The sequence below is a fragment of the Perognathus longimembris genome, chromosome 17 (genome assembly GCF_023159225.1).
Source record: "Perognathus longimembris pacificus isolate PPM17 chromosome 17, ASM2315922v1, whole genome shotgun sequence".
NCBI lineage: Eukaryota > Metazoa > Chordata > Mammalia > Rodentia > Heteromyidae > Perognathus > Perognathus longimembris.
In genome coordinates, this window is record NC_063177.1 from 41,510,780 (window position 1) to 41,525,017 (window position 14,238).

General features: G+C 47.2%; 1 protein-coding gene across 2 annotated transcripts in view; it reads right to left on the bottom strand.

Moving 5' to 3' along the window:
• Map3k14 (mitogen-activated protein kinase kinase kinase 14) overlaps positions 1-14,238 on the bottom strand; it is a 43,301-nt gene that overhangs the window by 16,680 nt on the left and 12,383 nt on the right. The window contains exons 1-3 of one of the 2 annotated variants that reach the window (XR_007213712.1): positions 3,324-3,713; positions 2,292-2,361; positions 100-307 (exon numbers count right to left, since the gene is read on the bottom strand). Coding sequence is in view for 1 of the 2 variants with exons in the window: in XM_048365639.1 (XP_048221596.1) it covers positions 100-307; positions 2,292-2,361; positions 3,324-3,579 (534 nt within the window). In the remaining variant the exon portion in view is untranslated. Of the gene's footprint in view, positions 1-99; positions 308-2,291; positions 2,362-3,323; positions 3,714-14,238 lie in introns of those variants that run through there. The other variant, XM_048365639.1, reaches the window with a different exon arrangement.

The window sequence follows — 14,238 nt, forward strand, 5'->3', positions numbered from 1 at the left end:
GTCAGGACAGAGTGACAGGACCACAGCAACAGGGCCAAGGCAGAGGCCCTGTTCTGAAGGCCCAATAGTTGAGGCATGGCCACAGGTACTGGGTCTCACCTGCACTGGGATTGTGCAGCTCTCCTGCTCAGGGGTTCTGGGCAGAGACTTGGCCAAGGCCACACCCGCCTTGGCTGGGCACTTGGAACTCTTCTTCCGTCTCTTTCGGGCTTTGCTGCGACGCTTTCCCTTCCAGCACCCACGGGCCATTTTGCCCTCCGTTGCATGGGCCACATTGTTAGGGATTTGATCAAGACTCTCAGACTGGCTGTCAGAAAAGAGACAGATCTGCATTTTCAATACAAGGAAGCAGGAAGAAGGAATGATTCAGAGAACTGGATTTGGAATCAGACAGACTGCAATGCAAACTCCAGCTCTGTTAGAATTGTCAAGCGCAGCTTAAGAGGAACACATCCTGAGAAGCAGTTGGTGAGTGCATTGGGTGCATTCACCCAAACTGAAGGCAGCTGCGATGTCACTATGGGTCCACGTTCATGGATGTGGTCCCTTGCTGACCAGAATGCCATTATGCAGTACACAGCTGTACTTGTGGGAGTGTGGGTAAGTTCCTAAACCCCAGGGGATTTCAGATCTCTCATTTATGAATGTATTTTCTTCCAGGCGGGGTAGAGACACAGTTAAATGAAAATACTTCACTTAAAAAGCTTGGCTCAGCTAGGTGTGGTGGCGCAAGCCTGTAATTCCAGCCATTTGGAAGATGGAGATTGGGAACTATAGGTTGAGGCCAGTCTAGGCATAAAAGTTACTGAGACTCCATCTCAGCCACCAGCTGGGTGCAGTGGGTGTACCCGCTCTCCAAGCTATAGGGAAAGCGCAATGGCCAGGCACCATGGAGCACACCTGTCATCCCCAGGAATGCAGGGAAGCACAAGTGAGAGGATGGTAGTTCATGCCAGCTTGGGCATAAAGTGATGCTCAACCTTGAAAATAACCAAGGCAAAAATGGGCTGGACTGATAGCTCAAGTGGTAGAGCACCTGCCTTGCAAGCATAAGGCCCCAACTTCAATCCCTAGTACGGCAAAAACAAACCACCGAACAACAATTTAGTTCAATACTTGGCCCCAAGGGCAGGATGCCCACAATCTGTTACCATTAGTGGGTATAGGGGGTACACTCAGCTTCTTTTTGCTCCCCAGGTAGGCTGCCCCAGAAAAGGCTCATTACTCAAGGCAGTCACTCAGCTCTGATGGAGGAGAGTAGTTATTTTTATTATCTCTACCCTCACCAGTTCCTGGGGCTAGCTAGCTGCCATAGGAAGGCTGGGAAAGTTGCCAAACAGAGTCCTTGTATGGCTGGTGTTCAGCTACCAGGGTGCCTGCTCTTCTCTGGAAGCACCACAGAGGCTCTGCCAGCTCCTGCCTTTGCCAGATGTGAAAGAAACTGGCTACAGTGGAGTTTTAGAAAGAGCAGCTACAAATAGCCATGGAGCAGCCCAGAATGTCAGCAAACCTCCCTTGACCTCCCTTTCTGCCTCCATAAAGGAGGCAGACTGCTTGAATCTTAGGGAGATGCCCCAGGCCTTCAGGCTTCTCGCAGACAGATGGAAGAAACCCTCCTCTCTGAGCCAAAGGCACCTTGAAGCAATGTAAAGAATTGACCGAACACTGGACTAGTTCTTGGGCTCAGGGCAGCAGCCTCTCATCCCCCACCTCAGACCCTGGCATTTACTTTGTAAATACAAATAAGGAAACTGGCTTAGGGTAAGGAAGGGAACTATTTCTGCGTTGAACTCTCACTTGCCAAAAGTTAGCTTTCGGGCAACAAGCCAGGCTTGGTCACTAAGTAGCTGAATCCATGACCCTTCTGTTTCCACAGACTTCATGCCTGCCTGGTAGGTGTCACAGGCATAAGACACTATGGTTATCTCCTGAGAGGACAGGGAAAGCCACCCCCTGCGCCTGTGCTCATGGCCCCACCCCAGCAGGAAGGAGCTGCTGTTCTTGACATTCTCCCTGATTATGGGAAATAGGGTGCATCAAGGACTTGGAGGCGAATAAAAATAAAGCATCAAGTTGATGGGAGCCAGGATCAGTCATCCACGAGCTGGCAACAGCTTCTGAAAGGCTGATCTGGCTGAGAGAGTGGCTGGGCCAGAACAGCTGGGCAGTGGCCAGGAACAGAGCCCAGGTGCTGAGACAGAGCCATGAGCTGAGTAGAAGCAGCCAGGGCAAGCGGCCGGGGGAGGTGTGGGGAGTGTTCACTCTTTCCTACTCCAATCTGCCTTCCTTACCTGAACTGCTGCGACCCCGCAATGAAGATGCGTTCTGAAAGGGTGGGACTGAACTCCTGGCTATTCTCACCTTTAAGTCAAGAAAAAGGAGTTGAATTAGCTTAACCAAACGAATAGGTAACTTACACCCACTTCTCAGACCACCTCTGTCAGAAGGCTTGACTCCCACCTTCTATCATCACCATCGTCTATCACTGGGGTCACCCTCCCTTCAGCATACAGCTCAAGAGAAGAGGGGCTGTCTGGAAGCCACCTATTGTGAAGCTTAAGTGGGACAGGCTACCCAGGACATTCCACAGAGCACCTGCTACACAGTGAACACTCAATAAATGTATGCTACTATGTTTATGGGTGCACTCATACCATTTAAATCTGTTCTCTCCTCAAAAACTAACCAGAAGGCAGTGGAAGACAAGCAAAGGGATATATACATGTGGAAAATTCCACCATGAGCTGTCAGCCTTCAGCTGGAGACTTCCCAGGCTGGAGGGGTGGGTGTTAAGAGAAGAACACTGCTGCTCCTTTCTGGCCTGCTTGGGGGCGAACACCAATTCTTGGCAAGCCACTAATTCTTAGGAGAAGGGGAAGGCCAGCCTTGGCCTCACCTTGTGGAGGCTGGTACCTCTAGACCGGCCCAGCAGGCCCAAGAGCAGGGCATTTATTCTTCAGGGTGCGGCCATTGCAAGTAGAAGGTAGTGAAGGACCTACAGGCCCCAATGGGGCTTTCCATGAGACCTTGCCTTTCTTGTCTGGGCCTCTCCAGATGCAGGGGTTGTTTAAGGTCCCAGGGAAGGTTAATGGCTACTTGATGATCCTGCACAAAGCCCTCAGTAGTCTTACATGTCAGCTCTTTCCCCTGCACTGCCGACAGTGTACACAGCCTCTATTTGCCATGCTCTGCCCTGATACCTTTACAGCTCTTGATGTACATTGTACTTCATGAGAATCTCAAGAGTTCTTACTCTGTGCCTATCCACACACCTGTAGATCTACCCACTTGCTCCCCTGCTCACAGCAACCCTAGGCTCTTACATTCAGCCTGGGCGATGATGGAGATGGCGGATGGCCCGCTCTCAGAGCCTTCTTTGGCTGTGCCTTTGGTAATCACATCATTCAAGATCTCCCACTTCCCACAGAACACGGAGCTCTTCTCCACAGCTTCAAGCTTGTAGACACAGCTCTGTGTATTCTCCAGGGACTGTGTCTTCTCCTTGGCTTTGGTGAGGTCCTTCTGATGCCCAACTGCAGAGCCAGGGGCGCCTGGGCAGGCCACTTCCATTACTGCCATCTCCTAGGCTCACACTCGCCCTGAGGGGAGACAAACAGAGCAGATCATTCCATGGTGCAGCACGGGTCAGGCTTGGGCTGGAGGAGAAACACAGTGGGCAAAGGGTCTCTGCCTTTTATGCTTTATATGCATTTATCTTCCAAACACCCTGAGCAGTCAAGGGGCCAACCTCATAACATTTACACATGTTCTCTATGTGGCACCCTCAGTCCTACAGGCAACCCACTGGGCAACATGAAGAATCCAGCCTGCTGCCTCTAGGACAACCATGACCCAAACAAGTGAGCTACTGCTTTCCTTCCTTTCCAATGGCTGAGCCTCTCTTACTGTTAAACAAGCATTGCTCCCTCCCCCAGGGCAGAATGATGAATCCCATCCTCCAAAGCTATCATTTCAGCCATCACATTCGCTTTGCCTTCATGGACATATCTATACTATCTATAGTGGCTTTTCTCCCAGGGAGAGAATCTAGCAGGACATGGATATATGGACAGTCAAGCACTGCTTAATGATGGGGACATATTCTGAGAAATGTGTCATGAGGTGATTTCATCGTTGTATGAACATGATAAAATGTACCCATACAAACCAAACCATCACTTCATGATACAATCTTACATTATACAGTCATCTATGCATCCCATTACTGATCATGCAGTGCATGACTGTAAATAAACATATACATATGTATACATCTCACAGAGTCTATAATACATAGCCTGAAAAATAAATGGCAGTCAGCATTTGGCTCCTTTCCCAAAATGCATCTGTTTGTGGCTCCCCAGAAGGAGCTGCCATGCTGTTTCCTCTAATGTCCAAGCCTATTTGTTGAACACTTGTAGATATTTTTCTTTCAGGCAATGTTAGTAGTGACATTACTACTGGAGGCTCTCACACCAACCTGTACTCCCAGAGATCTGAGGATGAAGCATGAGACTCCACCTTTCTCTGGCTTCCATCTTGACCAGTCTGTGCTTTCCCTAGGAAGCTGCACAAGATGGCAGCCCTGTGCAACCCTGTGTGCGGCTCACAGTCTGTGTGAACAGCCTGTAGACTGGATTTGTCATGAAAGAGAATAGTGTTGAGCTGATGTTGTTCTGACTTCCAATTTGGTGAAAGGCTGATAAGGTAGACTGGTTTTCTTGCAATGATTTCTTATCTCCCTAGCCCCTCCATCCTCCCAGAAGAACTAAGTTAAGGCTTCAAGCCTTTCTGCCAGGGGAAGTGTGACCTAAAAACAAAGCAAGAGCAACAACAACAACAGCCCTCTAAAGGTAACAGTAGTAGATATGTGCTTACAGGGTGCTCCCAGTTGCTCCATCCTCTTTATTCCCATGTGACAAACCTGAGGCTTCACTAAGTGGGAACCTGCCCAAGGTTACCCAGCCCATGTGTGGCAGAGTAGGGCAAGGCCCAGACCCTAGGGTCTTCAGGCTGGGTACCCATCCCCAGGTCTCCTAGGTCACAGGCAAACACAAGGACAGGAAACTGATGGTCCTCCCAGCAGAAGGCTCCTGAAGTAGGGCACAAAGGAGAAGAGATCCATATTGGCTGAATGAGAAAAATCAAAGGATGGAGTAATTTTCCATGACCTTCAGAAACAGTAATCCTAAGCACCAAGGATGAAGGGTTGACAGATGAGGAAGATGAGGCCGAGGGGCGTGCCCTGCTGTTCAGAGACCTAGTCCTCGGGCTCAGACAGCCTTTCTCTGCCCAGCATGGCTTCATTAAGTGTTCTGGGAAGTTCATCTGGAGCTCAAGTTCCTCCAGAGAGGCTGTGGGACACTCTCCCTCACCCCAGGAGCCATTCTTCATCTTGGTGGCTAGTTGGGCAGTGGGTGGCCCAGGAACCCTGATCCTTTTCCATGTACATACCAGGCTCTCTCTCTCTCCGGAGAGAAGTTGAGGTCAAGGCCTCTTGTGCACTGCCCAGTGACTCATCCCCAGCCTGGCAGGCAGACTGACAAGGAGGCTACTGAGAAGCTGACCTCGCAGATGGCAGTTGGGGACCTGTGAAGGGCATAGGGAAAACAGGCTGACCCTTACCTCTCAGGGGTAGAAAATCACAGCCCTGGAGCAGCAAAGCTTCTCCCATGGCTGGCTTTCCTGTGCCACATGACCATGACTCAGACCTTCACTAACAACCTCCAAGTTCAAAAGGCTGATCCCCGGACATTCTGCCCTGGTGGCAGCATTCCTACATGTACACACAGGCTTGCTCCCTCCCTCCTTCTTGGCTCACCTCACTTCTCATTGGGTCTGATCCACAAAACTCAGGGTTCTACATTAACTCTGGAGGGCTGGCCAGGTGGCCTTCCCAGCCTGGGCTTTGCTGGCCAGCTTCCCAGCTCCTGCAACATGTGGGGGAGTGGTGACTAATTGAGGGCCAGTTATGCCTCTGCCTTTGAAGAGAGGTCAAGATCTTGATCCATTACTCAGCCTGGACCCTGTCCCTAACTCCCTCTATCTCTGGTACATTCAGCCCCCTGCTGTCTGTCACATAGGAGCTGAGATTGGAGCAATGGCAAGGGCCACTCCCACAAGCCCAGGGGAAAAAAGGGAGGAAAGGAAAGAAGCTTAATTCTCTCAGCACTCTTTTGGGCCCGATATACACTTACTGCCTAATCTTCTGTGGGCTGATGATCCTGCAGAAATCTAGGGGTGGGAGTAACTGGGGTGCTACCAGCCCAATATCTGTAAAAGTAATTCATAGTCTATGTTCAAGACTTGTGTGCTACAGAAATGACATGTTGTTTGTATTGTTCCAGGAAAGGGATTCACAGAGTTCACTGAATTTACCAAAAGTGTGTTGTTCCGGAGCAGGTTGCTCTGGTCTCCCTAGTAAGTTATGGCCAAGGACCCATTCCCAATTCTGCCTCTGTAGTGGTCTCCAACCTGGGTGCAAGTTAGAATAACCAGATGGATTCTTAAAATGCACTCATCCACTGGGTGCTTGTGGCTGAGATCTGAGGATCAAGGTTCAAAGCCAGCCCCAAGCAGGAAAATCCATGAGACTCTTGTCTCCAATTAACCAGCAGAAAACTGGAAGAGGAGCTGTGACTCAAAGTGGCAGAGCACCAGCCATGAGCAAAAAGGCTCAGGGACAGCGCCTTGGCCCTAAGTTCAAGCCCCATGATCGGGGTAGGGGGGGGTGGGATGTGTGTGTGGGTGTGGTGAGGGCGTAGGGATGTGGAGGGACTGGAGGGGAAGGGACATCCTTCCTAGACCTGCTGAACCATATGATTGGGCATTAGGCCTAGAATCTGTTCTTTTGACAAATTCATTGATGATTCTGATGGTAAAGGGCCATTTGACTCCTCTCTATACCCTAAGGCACTGTCCAAAATGGTAGCTGCCAGCAATGTGTGACTATTTAAATTTAATTACAATTAAATCAAATTTAACAACCAGTTCCTTTGTGGCAACAGCTACCATAAAGGATAGTACAGATGGAACACATTTCCACTAGGGCAGAAAGTCCTGTTGGGCAATGCTGGTCTAAGGCTATGTTTTTTTCTGACAGTGAAATTTCTGTTTCTAGGATTCTGGGATTAGAATGTGGTTGAGATTAAATGAGGTTACAACATTTATTTTGCATTTTAAACACTGGTCTTTAAAGATTACCTTTCTGTTTCCTTTTTTACTAGGACTTGTACTATTACTTAGGGCCTCCTTTGCACTCTGGCTTGTCTTTTCCACTCAAGGTGGATACACCACCTCTTGAGCCATACCTCCACCTCTAGATTTTTGCTGGTTAATTGGAGATAGAGTTTCCTGGATTTGTCTGCCTGGGCTGGATTACAATCTTGATCCTTAGATCTCAGCCTCCTGAGTAGTTAGGATTATAACTAGGAACCATCAGTATCCAGCAAAGATTACCTTTCTAAAATATATCACACTTCACTTCCTTGTTTTGGAAGTGCAGTACTATGAAAATGCTAGCATAGTTTTAGCCCTGCCAAAATTCTGTTTTGTTTTTTGCCAGTCCTGGGACTTGAACTCAGGGCCTGAGCACTGTCCCTGGCTTCTTTTTGCTCAAGGCTAGCACTCTACCACTTGAGCCACAGTACCACTTCTGGCTTTTTCTATATATATGGTGCTGAGGAATCAAACCCAGGGCTTCATGTATACGAGGTGAGCACTTTACCACTAGGTCATATTCCCAGCCCCCCAATTTTTTTTAACCAGTCCTGGGGCTTGGACTCAGGGTCTGAGCACTGTCACTGACTTCTTTTTGCTCAAGGCTAGCACTCTATCTCTTAAGCCATAGTGCCACTTCTGGCTTTTTCTGCATATGTGGTGTTGAGGATCTGAACCAGGGTTTTGTGCATGCTAGGTGAGCACTCTACCGGTAAGCCACATTCCCAGCCCCCTTTCCAACTTTTAAAAAAGGGCAGAAGGGCCATTTTTTCTCAGGTGAACTCCTATTTAAAACAATATTTTATTCTTGACATATGAAAAAACATGCAACTCGCATTAGAAATAGCTGCTCTGAGTGAGAGCACCTGCTCACCTTGCCTCTCCCACCAAGGGTCCAGGTCTCCAAGAAATGGATTTGGAAACCAGTGGTCTTGAAAACCTGAGGTTTCTTCTATTTCCAGATTGGTCAGGATAATGTGAGGGCCAGATGTCTCCAATCCAGAATAACAGTCAATATTTACTAAGCACCTATCAATATTCATCTTATTTTCAGATGTGAAAGTATGGCATAAAGAGAAGTTCAATTACATGCCAAAGAGTTTACATGGCTACAGGAGGTGGGGTTGAACTTGGCTGTTATCTCCTAGACCTACATATTAACCCTGAACAGAGCTCCTAACTTCTTTTAGTTTCTACAGGGATGTGCCGAGAGCTGAGGGAAGGAGAACAAATGAACAGCCAACCAGGTGGCCTGGCCAATAGAGGACAGAAAACAAATGTTCATTCCCTTGCCCTTGACCAGGCTGACAAAGCCACTGGGACTTCTTAGCCTCACTGAAAGCTTTCCATTCTTGGGAATCTTGGCTCTCCATATATATATGGAAAATAAAAATCTCTGTCTTTCAGGATCACCTGTAAGAGACCAGAACAAATCTTTCTCTTGACTGTTTCATCTGGAAGTAAAACTTGTCTTTCTCTGAATGCCCACAGGGATAAGCAGCAGAAGCAAAATGACTCAACTTCCTTAATAAGATATTGGTTGAAAAACCAATGTCATGTTAATGCTTCCTCTTTTCAGCCTTCAGTCTGCCTGGCCATCAGAAATGAGGGGCTGTGTAAAAGCAGGAACCTAGGGAAGTGCCAGACAGAAAGAGCAGGCTTGGCAAAACAGCCATCCGGCCAGGTGCACCCCGAGGTCCTCAACAGGGCAGCCACGGGCAGGGCAAGCCTCTGAGTCTCTCCCTTTGCTCATTGTATTCCTCTTTTATGGGGAAAGCCTCCTTTCCTCCTCCGTTATTACACCTGCCCCGATCTCCTCTATCCTTTCAGACCCGTCTCCTCGGGGAAGCGTTTTTATGGCAGCCACCCACATGCACTTAGCAAGTGTTCACGGAGTGTGTTAGTGCCAGGGGTGAGGGTGGGGAGATGTCCTCACCATTAGCACTCATGAATACTTTGGTGTGCTAGTTACTCTAGCAGAAAGCGGGAGGGGAGGAGAGGGAGGAGAATGCCACACAAGTAGGTAGAAAGAAGAGATAATAAAAAACAAAAAATGCAATTTAAAGTGGCAAAAGTCAGTCCCATATTAATATCACTGATCATGCTTAATATCACTGATCATGTATTTAAAGAAATACAATTAGATGCTGACTAAAAGAAACACAACACAGTTACACAAAGAGTTGAAAGTGAAGGGGCAGGAAGAGACATGGTTATGGCTTGAGATGTCCTTTGTAGGCTCATGTATTGAAGCCGTGCTTCCTCCATGCTGGCACTGTTTCGAGAGGTGCTAGAAACTTTAGGACTTAGCTGGAGGAAGCAGGTCAAGGTAGGCTGTGTCCTGCGGGGTCATGGTCCCTTCCTCCTTCGGTTTCCTGCCCACCATGAGCTTAAGCAGCCTCTGCAGCATGTTCCTACCACCATGATGTGCTGCTCCCCAAGACCCAGAGACACTGAAGCTACTGACTGTGGGCTTAAAGTGTGAGCCAAAATAAAAGATTTCTTGCCTTTAGATTATGTATGTCAAGTATTTTGTCATGGCAATGACACTTGGAGGAACAGACCACACTAGGTGCAGACTAACCAGAAACACATAATACTCCTACCCAGAAAGAATGCTCAGGACATGGGCATAGCCATCATCTATAGGTGCCCAACAAAGAGTCTCAAAGTCAATGACCGGACAGTAAGACAAGTTTCAAGGCTCTGTGAACCTTGCTGAATTCTTTCCCTTGGATAGGGAGACAATGTGGCCAGTGATGATGGGGAAGGGAGAAAAAGGGACAGTCCTGCACCCCACATTTGGGCACTCCTGGGGGAAAATCAGTTAGAGGAATTGAAAACTGCCTCCCTGGCCAGCTTGAAGCCTGCTTCCCAGGAGAGTCATTTCTGCATATGAATTTCCCATTAAGAAGGATATAAAATGTGAACGCTCATTAATCATTAAAATCTTACCGATCAATTATCAAATAAGAAACCCAACATGCCCACAACCACTCAGCCTTACTGCTAATTTCACAGGTCCAACTGCAGGGTAAATAAAATCTCTGGAATAAAACTTTTAACAGTCTCTGCCAATCCCTACCACATACCTGGCAACAATAACAGAACACTGCTAGAAACACTGTTGCTTACAAGGCCCCTTTTTCTGAGGTTTAGGACAGTCAATTTGCCTCTATTCTGCAAGCAAATGCCTTACCCACTTCGCCTCTTCCTGACCTCTGCCCATCCCCACTGTGCCAAGCTTATCCTAAAACACCACACCCCTGAGGCAACCTCTCGTTCAATGACATCTGTTGGCTCTGCACTGCTTATGGGCCCAGCCCCAAGTCTGCGGTCTATAATCTATCTGACCACGGTTTCCCTAAACAGGGCTTGGCTCTGGTAGTTTGATTTCTCTATAAGCCCCCAGCTACTCAACTCTACAGTTTTGCTTGGTGGGCCCTGTTCTTGGGTGGGTCACCTGACACTTCCACTTGTCCTTCACAGAGACTCTCAGGCCTCCCACCTTTAGGAAGTCCCTCCCAATGGCTCAGCCTCCTTTTCCGACTGGCCAATAGCACCTGGTGACCTCTCTACATCCACCCCCTCTCCGCCCTTAATCATGGCCTCTTCCCCTTTTATTTATCAAATGAAACAATGTAGCTAAAAGGCCCCTAAAAACAGTAAAGCTTTATACCAAGAGACAATAGCCACTGTTTATGCTCAAAACTCATGAAACAAATAGAAATGCAGAAAAAGATGCATAATCAAAGATGTTTAAAGTACCCCCACTATAATAAAAAATGGGAACAAAAATTTCTAAGTTACTCAGGAGGCTGAGATCTACAGTTCAAAACCAGTTCTGGCTTTCCAACTAACCAGCAAAATGCCAGACTGGAAGTGTGGCTCAAGTGACAGAGGACCAGCTATGAGCAAGAAAGCCGAGTGAGAACATAAACCCTGAGTTCAAGCCCTGGTACTGGTAAACTCCCTCCACCCCCCACCCACCGTTTCTCTGTCTCACCAGAACTTCTAACACAGCCAGTGAATCTTGGCAGCTGGGCCACTAACACAAGAGGCAGCAGCCAGCAAGCTTGCCCCTCCTGGTTTTGTTTTTCATTTCTCTCTACTCTTGTTCTCCCTGGGGACTGTTGAGTTGGATCAGTGGTGACTCAGAACTAAGAAGATGCTCAGAAACTGCTCCATTAGCTGCCCTCAGCCTTGGTGGCCACTGCTTCCCTGCTTTTACCCATGCTCATCAGTGATGAGTATGTGCAGTGATTAGAGGTTTGTACTCCTTTGGGCTATAAGGATGTTCTCAGCTTAAGCAGCTCCAGAAAGATCACAGGACTGGACCACAGCGGGTACCGCTGGCTGCCTCACTGTTTACATGAAGGGTGATATTGGAGGGCTGGTCCTAGATAGAAAATCAAGGGGACAAGTTTTTCTGGCCAGCCAGCCCTACCTTTCTCATATTTAATCAATGGCCCTCCCTCCCTTTCTTTCTTTTGTTTTTGGTGGTACTGGGGTTTGACCTCTGGGTCTTGAGCTTGCCAGGCTCCCACTCTACCACTTGAGACAAGCCTCCAGCCTGGGGCTCTGCTTTGCTTTAAAAAAGACAACTTCAAAAACAAAATGCTTGTTTATTAGAAAGCTTGATACCGGGGCTGGGGATATGGCCTAGTGGCAAGAGTGCTTGCCTCATATACATGAAGCCCTGGGTTCGATTCCCCAGCACCACGTATACAGAAAACAGCCAGAAGTGGCGCTGTGGCTCAAGTAGCAGATTGCTAACCTTAAGCAAAAAAAAAAAAAAAAAAGTTTGATACCACGAGAGTCTCTGCAGCATTTCTTCCACCTCAAAACTCGAGACTTAAATTTGGTATATATCATCAGCTCCATTACCATGATTCATAAATAGCTAGGTATTCAGATAAACATGCAATTATACATACCTAACACACGGGTTACATCTTTTACTTGTTACGAATACAGTCTCACTTCAGCCTATAGAGATCTATTTCACTCTTTTAATGACGCCATGAGATTCCATGGCACACATATACCATCTTCTCTCCATCTATTCTCCTATAGATGGACTTGAACCCTAGCTAAAGGAATCTCACACTGGTCATAGGAACAGAAGAGCCTTTGGAGGTGATTTATTCCACAATAGCATTTACTAATGCTGAAAGGATGGCCTTCCAGCTGTGTAACAGGAAGAAAGACACAAATGGTAGTCCCTCAACACTAGTGTGTTGCCATGGGAAGGTCATTTGATTTGTGAAACAGGTATCCTTAAACCTACATAATAGAATTTTACAAGATGAATCACTGCAAGAAACCTTTAAATCATACAATACCTTGCTGTGCATATGGTGACACTTCATAAATGTTAATAGAACCTCCAGTGAGATAGAATCTATTTCAAGATGGGCGGTCTTTCTTTATTTAGGAGCCAGTGGCTCACACTTATAATCCTAGGTACTTAGGACACTGAGATCTGAGGACTGAGGTTCAAAGCTGACCTGAACAGACAAGTCTGAGAGACTCTTATCTTCAATCAACCAGCAAAAATCTAGAAGGCAGATGTGGTTCAAGTGGTAAAACACTAGCCTTGAGCAAAAGAAGGTAAGGATGAGCATGAGACACTGAGTTCAAGATCCAGAATGGACATAAATACCCACACACAGACACACACACAAAATGAGCAGTCTTTATTATTATTATTGCTATTATTTTTTTAACTGAGTGACCTTGCTTATGCAGAGCTGAAATCCCTCTGCATATTTCTAACTAGCAGTTCAAGTGTCAGACTGAACAGTGGAACAGATTCTGCCAGAGGAGGAGGAAGAGAATCGAATCCTAAGGGCACAGGGGGCAGAGGGATCAGTAATCCCTATGGATGTCTTTGGAGAACATTCTGTACCCTCATCTGGCCTCTGTTTCTACAGCAAAAAGTGACTTGGCAGCAATCCAGTGGTGCACAATGAGCTGGAACCCACCACTTCTTGGCAGAGTTACTCTTGGTCATCCTGTGGTCATCTTTGGGTGTTTTCATCATCTGCTGCCATTTGTGCGCACTGAATTACAGGCTGGCTGTCAACACTAACACTGGCAGCTATATCGTTAGCTATGTATTATGCATTATTTCTTAAATCCTCCCAACTCTGTGAGCCTCTGTGAGCAGGGTACTAATATTATGGCCTTTAAATGGAGGAAGAAACTGAAGATCAGTAGGCCAAGTAATTTGCCCAAGACGACATGACAGGGAAGTGACCACAGGAAGATCTGCACGTGGGATTTTTTTTTTTTTTGCCAGTACTAGGCCTTAGACTCAGGGCCTGAGCACTGTCCCTGGCTTCTTTTTTTTCTTTTCTCTCTCTTTTTTTTTTTTCTCTCTCTCTCTCAAGGCTAGTACTCTGCCACTTGAGCCACAGCGCCACTTCTGGCCGTTTTCTATATGTGTGGTGCTGAGGAATCGCACCCAGGGCTTCATGTATACAAGGCAAGCACTCTTGCCACTAGGCCATATTCCTAACCCCACGTGGGACTTTTATTCAAAGCCATACTCTTAGCCCTGGCACTGAATCTCCTTGCTAATGACATAAGCATCAAAAATTGGGACCCAAATGCAGAAGCTGTCACAGGGCAAAGATCTGTTAGTGAGAAACCCAGGGACTGACCCAGGAGGAAGCATCTTGAATCAGGAAGCATGAATAACTGTCCATGTTCTGGAGAAAGGAGGAGAGAGACATTGGAGGTGTGGCTCAGGTGGTAGAGCACCAGCAAATGAGATACCAAATTAAGTCCCAGTCTTAGACCAAAAAAACCCAGTAGAAAGCAAAGACTCTGATCTGGACTTGTGGTGGGGCTAGTCTTTAGTCTAGATCTGTACATTCTCTCCACCCCAGTCCCCTACTGATAAACAGCTTTCCAACATAGTTGCACTGTGTTTCCAAATTATTTATGTTCTATCCTTCCTTTCCCTCTCTTTCCTTCATCTTCCTAAGCAGACCCAAAGTTTGAATGATGTTC